Below are 23,620 nucleotides of genomic sequence, written 5' to 3'. Positions count from 1 at the left end.
GCAATTGATATGGTCGTGCTTTATTGATAGACTTTATTGATAGTATACAAAATGATGCACAGGACAGAGTGGATCGGTGAGAATTGGATGCTCTTGTTTAACTTTGGAACTGTTTAAACCCACGAGCGCAGCGAGTGGGTTTAGACTGTTCCAAAGTTAAACGAGTGAAACATGTCAAATGAAAGCTGAAGCAGAATATTAGTCCTTTCAGATATATCATCAATAATGTTTGTTTATTGCACGCTCCGTCTATCGTTTTAGTACATAAAGATATGGACATTCCACATCTATGTTTAACTTTTATTATCGAATTTTAATTTCCCATTTTGTTATGCTTAAAACAGATTTAGATAGGTCTTTGCAAACTGGTTAAAATCCTAGTGGAAAGATTTCTACACCATATAGGCTATACTGGCGTGAAAAGATGACAAGTGTCTCTACGATTTTCACACTTCCAAGTTGGAGTTTTTCTTTTAGGGCCTTCATTATATCTAATTAGGACCTGAATATCGATGTATTTCTGAGTGGACAAAAAAAAAATTGCAAAAGTAAACTCCCATGTGTGCGAATGAGTGATTGACGGATAAAAGCGCGAGATGCATTATATCTGAACTTAACTACAATCCTGTGAATTCCTATAGGCCTACCTGGTATCTTTAGTAGAGAGAGGTTGTCATTTCAGTTTCAAGTCTTGTTCTCATTTTGAATTACATGGTACAGTCCTAATACAAACACAAAAGAATACGATTAGATTTCACGGTTGAGTAAATAAGTATATAATATTATGGAATTTATCTGTACATGATACAGACAAACACAATTTACAGTGTACATACATGCTTTCATACATAATCAATCTAAAAAAAGAAAAGAAATGAAGCAAAGTAAATTCCCAGACTTGTATCAGTATAGCTGAGTGAATTAGTAGATCACTTATTACTTCACAATCTTTTGGGGGAAAAGTGGAATGTCACTAAAATTTGCAATTCAAATAACATTGTTCATTCGTGTAAACAGTCGAAGTGGGCTACAATGGGTTTGTTTCAGTCACCATTCTGAAATAAAGTCATGCGGAATTGTGTGCAGGGAAAAACATTCTGACGTGCTGTAACAGTAGAAGTGATGGAACGTTTATCATCGCACTATGCACAAATTATACGTCCCAACAATGTGTCTATCGTTTAATGTCTGCATACCTCAATATATTTGGTACAAGTATATTTTTATCTGCAAATTCAACATCTATACTCCATCGAATTCGCAAGAATTGTGATCGAACCCAAAGGTGACTAGATTGGGCCAGATGCTCCTAGATGGTACATATTATGCAATTACTGCTCAGTCGAAACGTCAGCGAGAAGGACCACTATGAGTTGAGAAATTGACACCATCCATATGGTGCCTTACGAGCTCCTCTCTCCTGATAAGTGTCTATCCAAACGTTCATTATTGATGGCAATATCGAGCCCCAGGAAAAATAGATAGATGAAAAGTTCATGACTCACTCTGCCTGGACCTGTGCATTACAGTTACATATTTAGAGTGCGTTTGGTTATAAGTTCTTATCATGGCTCCGTACGTAGTTCGTCGAGGAAGCGTGGAAGACATTGATGATCTACTCCGACTCATAACCGCACTCGCAGACTATATCAAGGAATCGCCACTGACCATCACGGCAGAAGGTAGATAAACATCTTTATTTTGAATAATACATAGGAATACAAAGGGTATAACCACTTAGGGCCCCCAATTTTACCGGAAGAAGCAGCAGAAAGTTGCGCTGAGGGCTTTCTTTTCTTTCTTTTTTTTTGCGGGGGGGGGGGGGGGGGGGAGCGTGTTAGCTGACGAAACCCGGAAGTGGCACTAGAAAAAAACTGCCCCTCCCACTTTTAAAAACGTGGCGCCGGTCGTGCTTGGCGCCAACTTAAAGAGTGACTCGTGAAAATGACACACAAAATAATGACCAAGAATTTCGCGGCCACTCAATCTTTGCATTGAAGTTACTGTTTACCATTGGGAACAGTGATTTAAAAAATTTTCGAGTTATCACATTTGATGCTTATTAGTAGGTCAGTTGTATCACAAAACGCCCTACCATAATTAAATATTTTGAAACAGAGCCTAAAACCGAGATATCATTATTTTTCTCAATAAACCATATAACTGTAGACAGTTTATTCTAGAAACGATTTCATAATAAATATTGTTCACATCTTGTATATTCAACAATACTTACATTGATTGTTTCTATCTTTAAGTAACATTTTAGAACTTTTTTGAAGCACTAAAGCTGGCATTTTGTTCCATCTGCAAATGGTAAATAATGCCTTTAATGGTTAATGCATCTTCAATCGTTATAATTTCTTCTTTCTTTCTTTTTTCTTTTTTTTTTCTTTTTTTTTTTTTTTGGTTGCAACCCTCGAACGATTTCCGCCAGGGTGTTGGATGTTTCAAAATGGGATCTGCTAAACTATGCATTATAGTTTCAATAAATTTAGAAAAAAAAATTGTAACAAAAGACATGTCCGTATGACGCTTACATCCTCTTATTTTTGTTTTCTTTCTCTCTCCTTTTGTTTACGAGCTAGATCTTGTACGAGATGCCTTCACTGGAGAGGATGCTTCGCTGAAATTCTACGTTGGTGAATACTTGCCTCTCAGCGCGACCAAAGAGGCTGGAGGACATGGATCGGTAGTTGGCTTCGCTGCAGTGCATGACTTCTACGACATCGTGAAGGGCCGCGTGTGGTTTGTGTGCGGCATTTACGTTGACGAAAAGCATAGAGGTAGTGTACACAATTCACAGTGTAATTTTACATTATGCATGTATAGTGTTCAAATTGTCTGACATGAATCAAATGGAATATAATTGCTGAATGTACACTTAGAAAAGTCTAGGAAAAAAAAAGTTACAAGGATTGTAGACATAGGTGTAGCCAGGATTTCCTGGGGGGGGGGGTAGTAATGGATAGTATTTTTAGAATTGATGAAATGAACGATCTGAAGCATATTTTTTGAGGAAAAAATTCAGAAATCGCCATTCTAAAAAGTGTACTAAATTAATAGAGGGAACCAAGCAATGGGAGGGTGGGAAGATATCCCTCCCATATTCGAGAGAGCTTTTTCATTTTAAAACTGAAATTCAACGATCTGGCGCACACTTTTGTTGGAAAATGTGAAAAATTGTTAGTCAGAGAAGACTTTAGTGTAGCAAGTCTGTGGAAGGGGACAAAGCAGGAGGATGTTGGGGTGGGGGTGTAAGCCCTTTTCCCCACATATCATAGAATAAGTCAATAAAGTAAATCTCTTCCAGCAAATTCTTAATTTCCACGTAAGAATTTGATAGTTTTATACAGATAGATGCTACAGAATAGTTCATAAAACAAGTAATATTTCAAAGATTGGTTCCAGCTCTCAAATAATTTCCCAAAGTGTAGATTCCTTACTTTTTTCCCCAATTATATATTAATTCGTATCGATTTCTTTGTGCTTTTTGAACTTATAGTGAAAAGAAAAACAGTTCTAACTGGACTTGATTTATAATTTGAATAGAAAAAAGAAAAGGGCAAACGTTCATTGAAATCTGACGTAAGATAAAGAAATGTAACTTTAATAGACCATTTCGTAATTCCACTTTGCGCATGAGCAGAAAAAGGTCATTTGTACCAACAGGCATTTGGGTTTGTTAATTCACTGAGATAAGCATCTGCGATGTGATGATTATTCATGTGATCCTTATCTAAATAAGTGCTTGCCAGCACATAAACCTGACAGCAAGAATGGTATTTCGCAATATGAAAAGAAACAATCTGTTATTGCATTCAATACAAAACAATAAAATGGATGCCTGCTAAAATTTCAACGGATGGATAATTCTGCATGGTCACCTGGTCAGAACGCAAGTTCATTCTTTCTTTGAACACGAATTCCATAAATTGTTACGTGGGACAAGCTTATGCATTATGCCGCTTTGAAAACGAGCGAAGCGCCAAACCACCTGAGAAAAAGAAAGGTCATTTGTTCCAATGCGTACATGAGCTAATTACGAACTGGCTTATTCGATCACAATGATTATCTTCATCTTATTAGTATTCACTGCAAATGTTGGATAGAGATTCGAATTCCTTTGCCTCTTTCAGCAACTTCCATTTCAGCTGTTGCTAATTTGTTACGTTCACACCCATGTGAATGACAAGATTAATACTTGATAGATGGATATGGTACTCAATTTTTGCACATGAGATCTTTGCTTCAGTTTCTTTTCTTTTGTTCCTGTGTCAGAAAGGGTTATACTCCAAGTATATACGAGACGGCAAAGCATATACTTTTATTTTTCTGTCTTTTAGGACAAAATCTCGGTACGTTACTGATGAAAGCAATCGCAAAGGTGAGTACAGAGAGCCTAAAAGTCAATTAAATCCTTTTAACCACTGGTATATATTGTCATTGACAAGCGACAACAATTCAGAATGACAATATATTTCTAACATAATTTATGAGAGTCTCTATAATCTATCTATCTTTCTATCTATCCATCTATCTATCTATCTATCTATGTATTATATAATATATTCATATGTTCAAATATTCAGAGAGAGAGAGAGAAAGAGAGGGAGAGAGACAGAAAGAGAGAGAGAGAGAGAGAGACATATTGCATATACATGACCCCGTATATTCCACCAAATCTATGAAATGTTGAACAGGTTCATTTTCAAAAGCCCTGAAAATATTGCATTGGATCATCATGATTTGGAGCTTTTTATGAACATTTTTTTTTTTCTGATTAGAATGGAAGTTTACATTGAAATAGTGTTGAATAATTCATAGACTCATTTTCCCTTTCTCCAGTTGTTATTCTTTCTATCTTAAATCCATGTTGCGTTGTACATTGTGTAAGTGACCACTCTCCCAACAATTGCCAAAAAAAAAATAACGACCTTAAAACCACTTGGTATTAGGCTTCATACCTCGACAAAACATAAGTTGAAAAATTACTGGGATAATCTCATATCCCCCTTTTATTCCTTACTATTATAATGTTATAGACAATTCGTGCACCAAACTGTCTTGATAAACCGTAAATCACAAAACCGCCTTTTCATCGTTGAATTTCCGTCAACTACTTTGCTCGAGTATGTAGGATTTTTAACCTTACGAAGTCATAATTATCTCAGCTTAAATTTGTTGATTTCATCCTTCAGTATTTGTCTTTTGATGACTAAAAAGTCTCATCTTGCTTTGTTTTTCTGCTTTGTGATGTGTGTTCATACAGCCATTTAACATAAGCGTTAAACGGTGATACAATCCTTCATGTGTGGAGATGAGGAAAAGTTTTTAGATGTCATGATGGGTATCAGTGAATTCAGACATTTCACGAATGACACGGTCGCGTAAAAGGGAAAAGATATTTCAAAACGATAAATTCGGGCATATCACTTGGCGTAGAAATCTGCAAATGCTTGGCAACGCCCTTAGGTGGAAAATAGAAGAAAAAGTGGCGAAAAGATAAATGCAGAGCCGAAGAACAAGATAATTTTGTCAACGGGGTTTCCACTACTTTTTCAGGATGCTGTTGAAGCAGGCTGCCAAGCTTTAGATGGACATGTTGACGGCTGGAATGTCGGCGCTAAGAGATTCTACTCAAGAATCGGAGTCGTGAATCTCACTGAGACTGAGCAGTGGGAAGCTCAAAAATTTGACCGACAGGCCATGGAAAAATTCATCACCTCGAATATCATGGATGATTAGTAACTGAACTACTCTCCTCCTCGTAACAAAAGCCATTCATCTCCCATGCAGTTAAGCTTTCCCCCTGTTTTTTTTTTTTCTTAATTTCCACAATCGTCAATTACAAACACACTCTGTATTAAACTTGGTGTAAAATGGAAGTAATTATATATATTTCGGGAAAACGGCGGTGTTGTATGAGTGTGTGCAGTCTCGTATCATTTAGATGAAAGAATTATTTCGTTGTTTCAATAGAAATAAACTTGTATGACACAAATTGTTTATCAGGATTTGTTATCTTGTTGTTCATTCAAATATCGAGGCCATATATATATCCAACTTTTCGTTTCTCCTCCCCTAATGTCAAACTAAAATTGAGAGGAGGTCAAGGATGTAGGACATGACAGCGCAAAGAACAGACGGATCCTGTCAGTTGATTTACATATTAGTATTTAAATTGATGTTTTATAAAAAAAAATGAGGTGATGAGCAAATCTATACTTATGTCAGTTTTCTTTACTGTCACTTAATAAAAACAAATGTCATAGTTTTTAAACACCAACCTTCCTATAGGAGACACACGCGTATATAAATCACGTGTTTGTTGTTGTTGTTTTGTATAACATAGTCATCACGAAGATCACCGTTATAGTTGAAGCAAATGTTCATAACTACAACGAGAAATTAACGGATGAAAAAAAAAAATCAAAACATTATCAAATATCCGTGATTGGGGAATACTGTATCTGATCAGATGTATGTAGTGTGTATGTATAATTATCAAGTATGTATGTACGCTATTCTGGCAGTTTAGTTATCATTTCAACTCATTATAGTTGACGATTTCATCGATAAGCATCTTGTCAAGTAGTGAAATTCAACATAGAAGTGATTGTTATATTATGATGATTGCTCGAAATGTTCTTTCATTGATTTTTTCGGGACTATTTCGGGAAATAAATGCCACAAGACTTTGTGATGTCAGTTTAGTATAGTATACTTTGCAGTTAAACAGGTTTTTTGTTTCACTTGGGTGTCATTAGTATTTATGTAAAGTATATCTAGTGGGTTTTTTTAATATAATTTAGGGATTTCACTCTACATGTATTTTATCTGTTGACATCCTTTTTGATCGTTCATACAATATGCCTTGGGATTTTCCTTGGTTTTGTGACAATGTTAAGACAAACGCAAACTGCGACAACGAAAGTTAAATGACATGACTTGGTGACGCATAGCAACACTGAAGTGTGGTTATACATAGTGAAATCATGACACACTCACAGTTTATAAGTGTATTTCAGTACACAGTAACTTTCCTCTATAGGGCATACAATGTTAAACTGTTTTTCCATAATCATTATGTAAAATTTAACACATTTAATGTTTTACTTTAATTGCATTACCGTTGAAACTGAAAATAAACGAATGGGCTAGAAGATGTGTTGACGTTCAGATGACACCACTGTAAACATAATTTTCTTAGGTGATATGGTTAATGATATATAACACAATATATTGTATTACATATAAAACGCACAATTTGATAGTAAATCATTGTGTAATGATAGTCTTTGAGTTCCTCGATTAAACTATATACCATAATACAGTCTACTTATCGTTAATTTCGTGGCTTTTGTGCTAGTCTTAGTATTTCAAGTCTTAGATAGCCTAAAATGATCTATAGCAAAATCAGTTGTGTGTATGTGTTTGTGTGTGTGAGTGTGTGCGTTTTTGTGTGTGTTCACGCTCTTTGGCAAAAAAAAAAAAAAAAAAATGGCAGACACTGGAGTAGCGCAGAACCCGAGAACGATGTACGACGGACGATTCATAGGGAAGTGCTACATTAATAGATAACGAGTATATTTTCACCGAGCATTTATATCAATCACAATATATCAAAGCACTCTTTATTCCCAGGTGATTACATCGTTTAACAGAAAGGAGAAGAACAGATAATACTGAAGACTGAACGACGACAGCTAAGTATTAAAGAGATTTATTGTTTCGTCATTTTCCGTCTATAGTTCCTCCCCCTTTTTCGCCATCGTTACACTATAGCACAAGTTATGTATCATTACATTTCAAAACAATTAGATGCACACTGAAATTGTTTTACATCGTATAAAAAGAATAAATACAATATTGTACGAAGAGGAAATGAAACTGCACTAAATGAGATACAAGAAGAAATTAACACATTCTTTTGTACTGATAAAAATTGATTAAAAAATAAATAGAAAACTACTCACATTTTTTTAAAGATTTACACATTGAATGAGTTTTTTTGTTTGTTAGTGCAATATAACAATATCCATTACTGCATAAGAAGACACAGTATTATACTGATTCAGCAGAACCATGTAAATGCATTCAAATTCAAATATGGCGTATCGGATGGCATGCTTTGATTTTACTTTTTTTTTTACATTTCATATTCCTATAAGTCTGCTTTCACCAATCCATTACAAAAATCCACAAATCTTATTAGATATTGGAAGGATGTAATGATCTACTCAACTGTAGCTGAGCCCTCTTTTTATGTAGATTTAAAACTGATAACTTAAATCGTTCGTTGAGTTACTTTAAACTGTATTTTGATGATGCGATTGTATGGATAGGGTTCTACTCTTATCCTGCTAATAATGTATCAAAATGATGACTCGACTGCTGTTATGCTGTTATGTCTACTCCACAAGTTGTGATTTACGACATGCTGAACTCATTTCTGATTCTCCTTTGCCGTCATGATTTTCAGCTCGGCGCCATGAATCCGTCTAACTGTTTAACAGCCGACAGTTTACTGTGGTTAACCACGCCTCTTGTGATATCGGAAAATAAATGAGGGAACAGCTGAAGGGAATAATTATCTTCAACTCGACAGCAATCCTTTGAATTCTTTACATGTGCCCAGTCGAGTGTGGTTTCGCATCTGGTTTTTTCACGGAGGAGTTTAGATCCTCGACAAGTTCGTTCAAAAGCTCCTCGGCATCTTCATTCTCCCTGGCGTTGTCTGCTTCGGCTTTAGAGACGTCTTTAGATATGGCTGTGTGTGGAATGGCGGGTCGCCTCGGCTGGGGAGCAGGCACATTAGCATGTGGTTTGGTCTCCCCTTGAACGGCTTCTTCGAGGTCATCCTTGTAAGCACCAAAGAGGTTGTCCTCCTCAGTACTCTTCTTGTTCGCCAGAGCTGACCAAACATCGAAGAATGGAGATTACAATCGTTAATGTAACAATGAAATCAAAACCTTGTCAATATACATTTTTTTTTTATACCGTCCATCTACATTTAGACATGATACTGACGGTTTTCTTCACAGGAGCATCGGAGTCCCTCTCACAACATTACGTCTCGATATTTTGAGGGAGGTTGGTACCGGTATGTAGAAGTCATAACTAATGATGGATTTCCCGTTTTAATTTTCTATTTCTTAGGACAGAAAAAATGGGGACCATTATGCTTGTCATGATAAAATGATGTCCTGATGACTTAAAAGGATGAACACACTTGGTTTTGAGCGAGGAGGTCCACATTAAAAGCTAATAGGAAGGCCTTCAGATATAAAATCAGACCGACTTTCCCCCTAATCTTACCTTCTCCCTCTGTCGGGGTTTTCCCTGGTCGATGCTCTCCGTTTTGCTTCTTGTCTTGGAGGTCAGCAATGAGTTCTTCCAGGGTCAGTCCTTGGTCTTCGAAGTCCTCCATATCGGCTATCAGTTTGTCCTCGGCCAGGTCGAGAGCTATAGGTCGAGGGCATACAAGTAGTCGACACTTTTTGTCTGAGAATGACTTTACATTTTTGCAAAGATAAAGTCTTTTCTGAGTGTGACTTTTGATAGAGAGTGTTTTTCCTATTGTTGAAGGGATGGTACAGTTTTGGTTTAGATGGGGATGCACGTTTCCAACTTTTTTTTTTTTTTTTGCAGGGGCGGATCCAGGAATTTCGTAGAAGGGGGCGCCTGCGCTCCCTCCATTTTTTTCTTTTTATTTCTTTTGTTTTAACAAAAATCAAACGGGCGCGCGCTCGTTGCGTTTCCCCTGGATCCGCCACTGTGTTTTGTATGTGTGTGTGTGTGTGTGTTTATGAGATGAGAAATTTCTTATGAAATATGAAAGAACATGTATTTCAACAGAGGAATTCACAGTTGATTTGTTAAGTGTGTCTTCAGCGTTGTCTTAAAATGGCTCAGATATCAAAAAAAAAAAAAATAAGCGAACCTTATAAATTCTGCGAGAGGCCACTACTTTCATAATGATCTGTTTGTTTTATGCGTTGTTTTTGGATATCTCAGTCATTTCAAAATCGATTTTCATCAAATTAACTTTAAATTCCCCTGAGGATTGTATGCTCCTTAACATTTCATCGAATGGTTTCTAACATCAAAAGCGTTATTCTCTCCTCAACCAATACTATACCATCCCTTTAATGTCGGGTTTTGTTTTTACTCGCACCAAGACAGGATAACAGTTGTGGTGGCTGTTATTGTTGGTTGTCATTAGTTACCAGGTATGATTTTCATCATTTGCTTTATGTTACCGTACAAAGGCAAGACATTTAAGATAACACTTTACTGTTTCTGTTCATATCATCACGAAATTCCCGCATCCAGCGCTGGCAGAATGCAGAAAAGTTGTCTAAAGGTGTGTGAATATCGAAATTACATTGCCATGTCAGTAGTTTACCATGTATGTAGGCCTACTATCGGGGCATGATGTACCATGACGGCATGTAGTAGATTCCTATACAAGTTGATTGCCCTTATGTGCACTTTGTCAAAGAAACTAGTATGCACAGTATAGTTTAATCATCTAAACTATTGTACTGACATGCCATCTGTGCGCAGCAACTTCAAGACACTTGTTTCGTCAAGAATCGTATGTGTACGTGTGATGATCACTGTCGTGATTCCTACAACTTTGGATAATTGATTTGACAAGATGAGGTTACACTTGTTCAGTAAGATTAATTGTTTCATGATATTGAACAAAAAAAAAGTTTGTTGGCCTTCGTAAAAAGGTATAAGTATAGTTGCATGAAATGTCAAAATGAAAAGTGCATGTAACGTAGGGAAAGTGTTTCCTATGCAGAAGCCGAATGGAATTAACGGTAATAAACGCACACAATAGAAACTAATGTTAGGAAAGCAATGTAGGTCTATTTGAGGTCAATATTATAGCATATTTTATCTGATATTTTATTGTTTATCTATGTCAAACAGTTCGAAGTGGGTTACAGAACGTGCAATACAAATCCCAAATGACAGGTGGGAAGCTTGAGTACACCCTTTTTTCCTAAGAGACTCAAAACTGTACTTTGACAATGTTCGATGGAAAGATTGTACTGACCTTCTTTCTTCTTTGCTTCAATTGCTTCCAGTACTAAAAATTGGGAAGAAATGAAAGCAACATTTGTAGAAACTATAGTTTTAGAAATATTTGCACTGCACCTCACAAGGGTATTGGTATGTACGACATCCGTCATTAGCTCGTCAACAATTGATAATACAAGGTCAATAAACCAACACCCGCATTCGTGTTGCTTATTTATGTTGTCAGATACATTGATTTCCTTAAATTTGCATTCGTGACTTAAAAGAAAAGATACATATTGACGGCAATCACATCACTTCTTTCAAAGTGATTGAACACAAAAATACCACATGAGTCATGGTTTGGGGTCATACGTTTGGAATAATAATCCTTTCACCACTTAATTTCCCCTGCTAGATAATAACGGCTAAATCATAGTTTGGTACGAAGAATACATTATTTTCCTTTCAAAAAAAAAGGAACTAAAAAGAAAAAGAACGAAATAAGAAAGAATAGACATTTTAATAGATAGGAATCTTGCAATCCCATAATTTTCTTATTTCGTTTATAGGGGGACGGAAATTATCCTGCTAGAGAGAGCGAGAGAGAGAAGAGGGTATTTCTATTACTTACCATCCTTTCTGATGAGTTCGTCGTCGGTGAACGGTCGATCTTGGAAAACTCCTTCTTCAGCCGGCAACTGCGAATCTTGTTTGCTCAGATCTACACGATAATTGAATTCATATCAAAGTTCCAAGCATAGATAGTATTAAAAGATGGCTTCACTAACAAACAAAAAGTTAAAGAGAGGATCGAGAGACAGAGGAAGATAGAAAAAGACAGAAAGATCAAAAGATGGAAGAATAAAGTGATCAAAATGTACGATATAGTTTTGGCACCAATGTAAACAGAGCTTTGCTATCCAACTGTTTTCTTTATACTCGTTATTCTATTCTGGAGGCATTTTGCATTGCAGGACTTGGTTAGGTTACCCATCCCTTTTTCATTTCAATTACTGATGAAATCCGATTCGAGGATGACTGTAGGTATAAATTGACTTCATCGCATCTACGGAAAAGTTTGGATGAAATTCATTAACACTCTCTCACTGGTTACGCGAATCTTTTTTTTTTGTGTGTGTGTGTGTGTGTGCTTTTTTGGCTTTTGTTGTTTTGTTTTTACGCCGTCATGAATGGAACGTATTGAGCACTAACCAATCTCATTGACATTTGGTTAATGAGACAAACTTTACAATAAGCAGGCACACGTCATGCTCACGTCTGTGTGACTGTACGTATGAGACAAAATGATGGCAGTACATATCAAAGAGTATAAGCTATACGCTAGCTTCTATGCTCTTTGGTACATATCACGCTGAACACTAGCAATTGCCCCCATTGTCTAGACATTGGTGTAGATTAGGTTCGTGGGATGTGAAGGTTATCTATGCCGATGTGAGACGAAATGCATTACACGCCATGCTGAAATCTGGAAACCTTTAAGAGAAGAATTCCAGACCGGCTAAAAATTAGGTTGAAAAGAAAGAGTAGAATGTATGAAAAGAACAACAGTGAAAAATTGATCAATATTAAAGTAAAAGTACGGCATTTAAATGAAACTTCGATTAGCAAGATACGCTAATTTTTGTGCGACAGTACTTGAACAATTGATAACAATACGCCATGTAAATGAGTGAGCTGATAATGACCAATCACCTCACAAGTTTCCATTGATCGTGCACCGAAAAATGGGCAAATCAATTTTCTAGTCTAAAAGTGTAAAACATAATGTCATTCGTGGTTGAAAAAAGAAAACGGGAAAATTTCATGATTTTATGTACATACTGTATGGCGGATTGTGAGGGGATGACATCATCAATTCGCTACTTGCATGTTCATGGTGACTATTCAAGAACTATTTCGTGAAAATTGGCGAAACTTCGCAATATCTATGTTCCTTTAATTTTTATTCGATTTTCATCAAACCTTTGCTGTTGCCACTAGTAAGATTGTACTCTATTTTATAGGTTAGCTTTTATTTGTTCCGGATTTCCCCTATTAAAAAATTTAATGAGTCTAATTAGACATTTGTTCACAGTTTAGGTTCATGTGATTGAAACTCGCAAGGGGTCATGGCGGTCTGATGTGTAAAAATGCCAGGTGCCAGTAAACCTTACCTTGAGGAGCTGGGGCGACGTTTTGAGGAAAGTCGTCTTCAGAGTCGGCCAAGCGAAGGTATTCCTCCGTTAGGATCTTCTCCACTCTCTCGGCATCCTTTCTATAAAGGATTGTCAGTGCCTATTATGGTGATTCCAAATTTAAGAGGGGTAAGAATTAATTAGCGGTGAGAAGGTAAGTGAATATACATGTATCTGTCTTAAAACATCGAGAAGGATAAAGAAACAGTGTAACGAAACAATGTAAAGATTATGCACAACTTGTAAATATTCCTGAGAGATATCAACTCGTTATGAAATCTTTAATTTGATCGTCATTTTTCAAAGGCATGACAATCGTAAATTTGGCTATAAAAACTGTTATAGGCCCTAAGAATGGATGAATAGACGGAATCCTTTTAAGATGTTGGAAAATGAAATCAATCTGGTATCAATCTTCCATCTGACATTTCTGGCAATAAACGTCTTGCACGTCTGGAAATGTTGATTGCAGGGGATGGCAGTTGCTTTTCACTTGTTATTACATATTCATGAATCAACCCTATATAAATTAGTTTTATCAATATTCTATTGCTCCTACAACAACAACAACAACAACGACGACAACAATGACAAACAAACAAGCAATTAGACAATCCAGCTATCAAACTGCGTGGATTTCTATCTGAACATATTTCTTACTCATAAATCGTACCTGGATAATGAGTTCCTCAAGGTACAGGTCGTCGTTCTCAGGCCGATAAGGGACAAAGTCACTTTCCATCTCCTCCTCCTCACCCGCCTCCTCCTCTTCCTCCTCCTCCTCTTCTTCCTCATTGGTTTCGTCAGGGACTTCTTCTTCCTCTTCTCCGTTTACCTCAGCATTGCCGCCCTCCTCCACCTTCTCCCCAAGGTCCTGATCTTGTTTTGTCGGCGCCACATTCTCATGAATTGGGACAGTTTCGTCACCTGCAGGACGTTCGACGTCATCTTTTGGCGCAGACTGTGGCTTCTGAGCTGATTCGGATTGCTGTGTTTTCTCTGGTGCTACTGCCTCTGAGGGCGTTTTTATCACTTCAGGCTTAGGCACTTTGGGCAGCTCGTCGTCCTCGTCACCATTGTCGGCTATCTGTGGTTGGACGTCCTCGTCAACATTTGCGTCATCTGCAGGGATCTCGGGTTCGAGTAGTTCCAGCTAATAGAAGCCGGAATGCAGAAAAAATATGATAGGTCTGTACTCGTCTTCCATTTCGATAACCAGAATCATGCTTGTCCACGCGGTTTGTGTCGAAATTTGTAAACCCTCGTATTTGTCACTACAATGTGAACTAAACGTATTTGATACTGAAACTGTATATCTTGTAAGTGTCAACACCAGTGATAAAGTGGGGAATTATAATACCATTCATTTTGGTAATTCATACTACAGCCATACGATGCAGTCATTGGTCACTCACATCATCGCTTTTTATGTGAGGGTGTGTATGGTAACTAGGGGTTGTGCTCTTTTTTCATTACCTAGACACCAAATGTGATATTCAAATTCGTTAACTATCGAGAAACTCCTTTCTGAAAAGGCACAACTGAAGCCAGATAAAACTGTTAAACTGAGGACATATTTATAGTCTTGTCCTCTTGTATTTTAGCATTTAAATGAAAATTTAGGTTGTCAGACTTTATCATAAAACAAGAACAAAAATGCTACAACTTTAGTCAGAAAGACCGGCCACAAAAGAAATTAACTTTTGAGAAAAAATGGCAGTTAACGAGCAGTATAGTGTGCAAGAATTTAGCGTAATAATGTCAGTTTGATATCCCTACATGTTTTATGAAACAGAAACTGACTCTTTTTAAAACTTCTTTTAGAGTAAGACCGTTGAGATGTCAAGCATTCTATCTGTCATCATCCATGTATATCACCTTTCTATTTTCAGCCAAATCACTTTATTTCGTAGTTTATAGTATCAGTAATTTATCAGGATTAAGTGTTGACGTGTCACACACACACACACACTAGAAAGAATAGCAGACAAGATGTATCAAAGTACAATTTAGAAAAAAAAAAAAGAAACCGGCGAAACATTATGCAAGAGTGGAATGTAAATAGGAACAATATTAGTGTAGTACTACAGATATTCTAACATCTTTTTAAAATCCATGGTGTTTTATGGCATTTCAAGATTGCCCGAGTGAGTCCCAAGATTCGTAACTCGCAAATTTCCAACTCCAGCTGAGAGAAAAAAAAAAAAGGAACAATCTATCAACAGCACGTAATTCTTCTACAATTATGTCTAAAACATTCCAAGATTGAAAATCACTGCCGACATGATGACAAAATACACACTTGCAAATAAGGCTACATTTTAGAATATTAGGTTGATAGAGAAGTATTTGGTCTGAGTGCTTCGTTAAGACAAATAATTATTTTGAAAATTATAACAAAAGATTGCATGCAGGTACACTCTCCCGTCGAATGTCTGATTTCCAATGTATTACTACATGGCTTGTAACATGCACTATATTTTTGTACAAAACCTTGAAGAATGTTTTAACGTCGTTTTCCTACACTACACACGAAAGAGTGTACTTGCTCACTCCTTTATCATATGGATTCAGCGGAAATATTTACATTATACTGATTTGATTGCTTTAACATGATGGATATTTCCCATCTTAATGAAATCATGCTCGCTGTGAGAAAAAGGTTTATAGTTTGATATATCTCTGTAACTACCTTTAAATTTTGTGTCGAATCGGAAATTTCATTCAAGGTAGCAAATGATCAAATGTACGTTCTTTGTTGAATAATTTCGTGAAAAGACATCTGTATTTTGTAATCAAGTACCATACGGGATGGAAATTTGGGCATCTAAGTGACAGAAACTAGTACCTTTAGTTTATGTAAACATTCTGTCTACTTCCTCTCTGATAATAAACCAGCCTCATCTTGTATGTTTAGGGATGTTTTTGACTGACCAACCATCCGCAGGGTCTGGATCTGTGTCTTAGTGTTTGCCATCATATATTGTGACGCAGGCTTTTCGTGTACAGACTGAGCATGCATGCTCTAATCGCGTTCTGTGTTTCGTTAATCAGTTACATATTACTTTTTGCTTAGAACAGTTCGGACAGGACATTCGATCGGGTTCCCGAACGTGCTTATTTCCCTTTTGTCACATAATCTTTCATATTCTGTCGATATCTATAATTACTATTATCACTGATTTTCAGTGGACCTCTCGGTTCTCTTTTCCCCCTTTAAACATAACTTAGTGTTTTGCCGGTATGTATGTAGATATTACTTTGTTAAGTATCGTTTATCTTTCGCACATTCTAATGTATATGATTATGCGTATGATGTAATTCCTGATTCATTCTGTGTTATGTTTTGTTGGAAGAAAAATGAGAATGAAAAATAAATGGATTGAATTGAATCGTTATCGTCATTGTTGTTGTGTTACATGAAAGGAATTACTATGATGAATGATAGTAATAATGTCAACTTAACGTAACGTTTATTTTGATAGGCCTTGCGATTAGACCGTTTTTATCGGCCATTTTAGTGCGAACATCTCAGCTTCCCTAGAAGCCCCTCATCCTCAGGTTTAATGATGACGAAAGTATGACAATGATGATGTGAGAAATCAAAATGAGAAATGACGGCATTTCTGATTTAGATATGATATAGAATTTACACAAAAATGGTAACAGCAGCAGCAACTATAGAATAATAAAATCGTCCTTATATCATGTTGTCCAGTTTGATTTTGCATTTAATGTGAGGTCATAAAATGGTAATTTGAAGCATTAAGTTTATAATCTCCACTCAAGATCTCCGATTCAAAACGCCTTGTAAACCAAATTAGCTTTCCAGATCATGCTCTCTAAGGGCTCACAGGCGACAGATGCAACAAACTTCTTTTTTTTTTCACTTATCAATAAACAATAACTTGTCGAAATGAGCACTTAATTCCCTCCGATCGAAATGAGTTTTTTTTAATCATAATATCGTAGCATTTGGAGCTATGGACGTGTTCCTTATAAAGCCAGCCAATGAGCTCTTGTATTTCAGTTTCGTATTTTATAATCTTCGTCAGACTTCCAGCAAATAAACACGCTGAAGAGTAACTTAATGTTTAAAAACTGAGTGTTCTTATTTGATTAAGATCTGTTGTGTTCAGACGCCCACGTTCCGCATTTAGTCTGCCATATATAATACATTTTGGAAAGATACGCACTTATTAATCACTTGATGACGTTTGAACTGATTGCGGTTGATATCTCCCAAAATACGCACCCCATTCCCTGACTTTCAGAGACGACAATACGCATTGGTTTAAAGTATTATAGGTTTCGACCTTCATTGACGAGAGTCCGTTATCTCGTCACAGGTTAATTTCTAACACAGTGACGAAATGATGTTTGCTGGACGTGTTAAACAGCACTCTTTGCTGACGGAATCTGTCCATTTTGTACAAGGAACATGAGTTGATGTGTTTAAACTTTGTGTCGAGTCCCTATTCATTATCCCACTGACCTAAAGACGCTTAGATGAAATAATGGTGCATGATGTACAACAAAGAAGAACATTTTGACATTTAGACGCAGACAAATTTCTCGAGCTATGATAGAAAAAAAGAATGAATCACTTCATGTCATCAAAACAATATTTATCAGCAGAGTATCAAATACACTTGTTTACTCCAATAACTTAATTCAAGCGCTGACAGCGTTTTGACTTTTCTCTTCCTTATTTTTCTTCTCAGATGTGTGTTCTGATGATGCCTGAGAACGCATGAATTCTACTGACAGCGTGTTCTAAACGACATAGGAACGTACAGATATATGCCAAATGTCTGCCTCATCATCGATGGGAAAATATTTCTAAAACGATGAAATAGCTGATACACACACATGTAACTGAGGAAATTGAACCATAATCGTAGATAAACATGATAAAAGAGCAAAACAAAATAGTCAAGGAAATCTGAACTTACGTCCGCCTCTAAATCTTCAAGCTGTAAGAGGGAAATAAAGAATGAGAGAAATACAGAGAAATGAAGTTTCTTTGAAAGACATACAACCCAACTATAAATCTTCAAATGGCATCGTTTATAATACGGATTCATCAGAGGGAGAATGAAACAAAAAGAACCATTTTGTAATTCATGATTTTCAAGATTATTTATCTGTTATACAATATTTATTCAGACAAGTACTACCATAATAATATGTTTATTTTGATAACGAGTCGCCACCACCAAATCTCTATAACAATAAAAAGGCTCCGTCAGGTCGGTTATGAATGACCTCATAGTGTCTTGACTGCTAATGATATGGCTCAGGCAATCATTAAAAAAAGAAATACGATCAATAAACCATTCAATTCTCACGATTTACTCTTAGCACACATACCAAGACACGGGTAAGACAAATTTCTTCTGGATGTGTTTCAACGCTCAATGGTCAATAATCGCAAGAAGTTTACACATTAAAAAAAAAATCAACCTTTACAACGTCAATGCAAACATTCAAAGCTTCAGCATGCGCTTTTAAATATTGGGGTGAGTCATTCAAACGAAGGTAACGTTCACTTTAGTTATCCGTCCTCCTATTGACTTTTTTTTTTTGTCCCATGAAATCACAGAACTTGGTACAGAATAGTCGATACCATGCACGCTGGAAACTTCGATTTCGAAAAGGAAAATGGAATCGGCACTTTTAACTTGCCTCTTCATAATCTTGCTATATCGTGAATTTATCATACTGGGAAAACACCGCTCCATGATCATGTTAACTTCAGAAAGGGGAGTGGAGTTAAACAACTTGCCAAGAAATAAGAGCGTTTACAAATTCTTCAGTGTGATAATTAGCGAAACAGTGAGATGGTAACTACACTGTAACAAATAAGCAACTTAGAAAATCATTCCTTTTGTGAAAAAAAAATCAATGAAGTGTATAAACCACTCCTTTACAAATTCATCTTTGCTGAACACAATGCTCTAAAACAATTTGCTGTGCTGGGACATATTATCATCTCCTTGAAATCATGCAAAAGAGAGAGAGAGAGAGAGAGAGAGAGAAAGTAATACTGGTAATTCAATGCTAACGCTTTGTCACTGTTTGTCCGCTGGAGACTGGCAAGACATTGACACAACCATCTCATCTACTTCGCTATAAAACTTATTGAAATGTGAAATTTCGTCATTCCGTTCCTTGTGTCTACTTGTAACGAGCCTTTCACTGTTCTGATAGTTTTTGATTGATTATTTGGTCTAGTAATATTGTATAATCGGATTGATAGTTTTCGCTAAAGAGTTTTAAGAATACATGTAGTTTGTATCGTGCGAATGACATAGTGATTATTCACCGCAACGCCGAAAGTCGCACAGGTTGATTTCCAAAAAGGACCCCCCCCCCCCCAAAAAAAAAAAAAAAAAAAAAAAAATCGTGTGCTTCGGGCAAGAATGTTCATTTTCATTCTCTTTTTCTTATAGCGTAAGATAGCGCACATTCTTCTGGCTACATCTAAGGCTTGAGATTTTTAACTTTAATCATAAGTTATGTTTTCGCATGTTGTATAGAATTATCCTTTTCGTTAAACTTTTTCCAGTTTTTCCCCATGTTCGTGCATGGAATTGTGCTTGAAAGCAGTGCTTAAAGACGTAACTGAATGAAATTTATCAATTGTTGTGATCAATGAAAGGGCATAATGGAAAGGAAATAGGAGTAATAGATTTAAACAAATTGGTAAAAATCCAAGAGTGCGTGTATTTGTTCTTACCTTCTCTTTGAGGATATCCAAGTCTCCCTTTCAGCGTACAAAGAATAATGGGAAAGAAGAGTCACTCTCACAAACAGTTAATTTTAGCCATAAAAAGTCACTGTTTTCTACCATACGCACACTTTCTGTTGGAAATCATACCACTTTTTAAAATCATATAGGCATTTCCTATACTTCACTTATTTGGTTTTATCAAGTCACCTGGTATATTAACTTTATCCGCTCACCGTTTCTCTTTCACAAACACTTATTAATTATTTTGGGCATATGGACAGCCAAACAAGTTTGGATTCATGTAGGTCCCGTCATACCTTTCTTTGCATAAACCGATTTCGATTTCTACCAGTTATCCTTACTGTCACAGCATAATATTATCAGGCAATTGTCAGGTATGCACATTTTTTTTTCTTTTTGTCATTGACAAGGTTCAAGAACTTGTAATATTACTCTTGATGTAATATTGATGTATGAGAAATATGAAATGAATTAAAACTTGAAACTTGCTTCTAGTAGGGGATAAAAGGATCATATTAGTTTATGCACAATAAATTATTGCTCGCGTCTGTGGGCTTGCTGTTAATACAAAAGTGTTAAAAGTCTATAGTTGCGCTTATTGCAAGAGTATTATAATTTATGTTGTTCGGCAGCAATTGAGTGACACTTTCAAATGAGCTGTTCATCGAATTGACATTGGAATATGCATTAACATATAAAGGCAAGAAATATAATGAATGAATCTTATAGTCATGAATAGATTAAAAGAAAGATTTCAAACTTACGTTAATATGGGTTGCTTTATAAATGGATCTTTGAACCTCATGACATATACGAACGAATCCATCCGTGCTTGATTGATAGTGATTATTGCGTTTGTGAGAAATTACGGCCGCTTTAAAATGTCACTATGTGAAACTGTTTTAATCACGATTCGTTCAGTTTATGGTATGTTTGCATTTTGCTACAGTATAGTATCATGTCATTCATATATAGTTAATAAGCATACAGAACCTGATAAACTGTCTGAATCATATAAATTCCAATAATATGTTATTTCTATTGTTAGGATAAAGGTAATTACACTTGATGCTTTATTTCTTTTTTTAATCATTATTCGCCATGTTAAAATGTGCGTTACGAGGACATTTATTGCTTTATGAAAGAAACACAAGGTATCCTTTACCTTCGTCAAAAAAAATATCCTATACATACGATAATAATGTCATTACGAGTAACAACGGGAATAACGTTCAGGAAATAAATGCAACAAAACAAATATAATTTTACATACCCTTGTAATGTGTGATGTCTTTACTTTCGCACCATTGGGATGAACACCTGTCGTGAATTTACACGGAACAATAACAACAGCAAAGTATTCATCAGCTCATGTATACACATTGTGATTAATCGACCAATTTTTCAATAAACTTACAAAAAAAAAGTATTTCAACAAAATATTGAATTCTAGATGTCAAGACTAAAAGGTGTAATACGTATGACCCCCTACTTATGGATAAACACCCACTTGGTCTAACAGAAACGGAATCATTGCTGAAAAAAAAGAATAACATTGATATAGTAAACTATATGCCAGCATCCATATACAATTCCTTTATTATTGAATCCATATCATGTCAAGCATTAAAAATATGTTATGACAACAAATTCAAGGTTGCATATAATCGTCCGGGGATGACATTGTAATGTATGTGTGTAAAATAATTACGACATGATAACTAGAATCGAACACATTTTTTTTTTTCATTTCATTTAATATTACGCGAATGAGTGAACATTGAGTATTTTAAATGAACATGAATTCGACGTCAGTTGCACACGATACAAATTAAACGTATTACTCAATATGTACAAAGCGATGAAATGCAAAATAAAGGATAGTCTGATACGCCTTTTTAATATATCATTAGAATCAAATAAAATGAAGATGATGATACACAATCAAAAAAGAAATTTGAGTATGACATAAATTTGCCAATTCTATTCTTCAGATAAAACAATAGATTGTGTCAGCAACACCTACAAGGGTATATTTGTACAACAACAACTATGTAAGTCATATATAAGTCATAATTATGTAAGTCATCATAAGTCATCTGTAATGTCGTTTTTTTTTTTTCCTTACACAGTCATACAATGTGTGTGATATTCAGTCTACGATGACATTGTGTTAAGCACTGTACGGCTCAGGTAGCTTTGTAAATTTCCAAGCATTTTTCTTACTGTTTTCTAAACAGCTTCATTGTTTTGGAAGCAAAGTGGTTATTTGAAATCACAATTATATTCTATCAAGAATCCAGCTTTTTGTGTTCCTTTTTGTGTAAGTCCTCCGTTTTAGATATTATACATGAACTCGATTCAATCGATTACCATTTACTTTCTCAAGATTTCTTGTAGATTAATTTTGAAATAGTTCTGCTGCCTTGATTTTCATCCTTCTTTCCAGGGCACCTCCCTCATCGGATAATGATTTATTATCTTATTCCTATCCAATCAGTTGATTGGGGAAAATGACTCTCCGCTAAAGGCATAAAATTAAAAACCTTGAGAAGAGTATATAAGTTAAGTATAGGGGTCTATCCGGGGAAGGTATAACTGCTTCTTTATTCACTTGACTGCTCATTTCGAGCAGGGCCTATGCATATCTTCTGTGGAGTGAAGTGGAACATTTCCCTCAAGCGTGCTAAAGATTATACCGCGTTCAGCCAAATCATATACACGACGTTGTCTTACTCTTACTCAAGCTGGCATGCGTATTAGAAGTTGGCTAAAAGAATCCTCTTTCTTTGATATTGATAAAATCCAACTCCAAGGCAGATGGACACGGAACCGTTCTTCAAAATAACACAAGTAGGGACCTATGATCCTGTGTGTTCACGTAAACAATTGCCTACGCTATAGACATCAGTCACCTGGATAATATTTCAATAATTCATAAGTTATAAACATGATTATCTCACGTTTCAAACGACGTAGGCCTACTTACCTTCGACTGGGGCGCCGAGAATCCCGTCGACAATCGTCAAGACGATAGCGGTAGCCAACAGTTTTCTCAACATCTTGAAATCGAAACTACAAAAATGCCTGGACTGAAGAAAGAATTTGGACCACAACACCCGGTAGTGACTATTGTGACGGGTGGACATGAAATGGCTATCCCACGTTTTCTCTGTGTCTTAAATAGTTTGCAATGTTTGGTTCTCGAGAACAGTCCAAAGTCTTTCACGTTATGTTGACTTAGACTAATCGTATAACAGGGAAGTATTGAAGAACGCAAAAGCATTTGGGCAAGTTCTTGTTGTTTCAGAGTGACACTTTATTGGTTTATTCGCTCCTAATAACCCCTCCCTCCCCTCTTTCGTTCTCCTCCAACCCCCCCCCCCCCCATCTCCCTCTTTCTTTCTCTCCCTTTCTTTGTAGTCTATGTCTGTATTCCGACCCACCACTGGATATGACGTAAAGTTTGTCACGGCTGTTTGCTGACACCAAACAATGAAGTACAGTTGTGAGTACACGCAGCTTGCTTGCTTGTTGCAACACATACCATCATCCTTTAGTCATAAGGATCTACATAGCAAAAACTGGGTTGTATTAACTTTTGGTTTCAGAAAATGGACATCAGTTC

At 36.2% G+C, this 23,620-nt stretch overlaps 2 protein-coding genes across 3 annotated transcripts; one reads left to right on the top strand and one right to left on the bottom strand.

Annotated features, from left to right (window-relative positions):
• The first annotated feature begins 1,567 nt into the window (after positions 1-1,567).
• Positions 1,568-5,748, top strand: LOC139709327 (thialysine N-epsilon-acetyltransferase-like). The gene is made up of 4 exons (XM_071621282.1): positions 1,568-1,682; positions 2,589-2,786; positions 4,347-4,387; positions 5,566-5,748. The coding sequence occupies exons 1-4, from the start codon at positions 1,568-1,570 to the stop codon at positions 5,746-5,748; spliced, it is 537 nt and encodes a 178-aa protein (XP_071477383.1).
• Positions 5,749-7,463: 1,715 nt separating this feature from the next.
• On the bottom strand, positions 7,464-23,126 carry LOC139709344 (uncharacterized). Of its 2 annotated transcripts, XM_071621296.1 has the most exons (10): positions 22,982-23,126; positions 21,266-21,312; positions 19,978-20,004; positions 18,191-18,211; positions 13,909-14,388; positions 13,215-13,335; positions 11,672-11,761; positions 11,075-11,107; positions 9,322-9,468; positions 7,465-8,917 (listed from the first exon to the last, which is right to left on the bottom strand). In XM_071621296.1, the coding sequence occupies exons 1-10, from the start codon at positions 23,052-23,054 to the stop codon at positions 8,628-8,630; spliced, it is 1,329 nt and encodes a 442-aa protein (XP_071477397.1). In that variant the 5' UTR covers positions 23,055-23,126; the 3' UTR covers positions 7,465-8,627. The 2 variants fall into 2 exon arrangements, with proteins under 2 accessions (XP_071477398.1, XP_071477397.1); XM_071621297.1 differs by lacking the exon at positions 11,075-11,107 and having other exon boundaries at positions 7,464-8,917.
• Positions 23,127-23,620: the final 494 nt, after the last annotated feature.

The sequence above is a fragment of the Diadema antillarum genome, unplaced genomic scaffold (assembly GCF_040938485.1).
Source record: "Diadema antillarum isolate AM-2024a unplaced genomic scaffold, OU_Dant_1.0 seq00001426_RagTag, whole genome shotgun sequence".
NCBI classification, from domain to species: domain Eukaryota; kingdom Metazoa; phylum Echinodermata; class Echinoidea; order Diadematoida; family Diadematidae; genus Diadema; species Diadema antillarum.
Note: the sequence above shows the minus strand (reverse complement) of the source record. Positions and strands in the feature narration are given on the sequence as shown.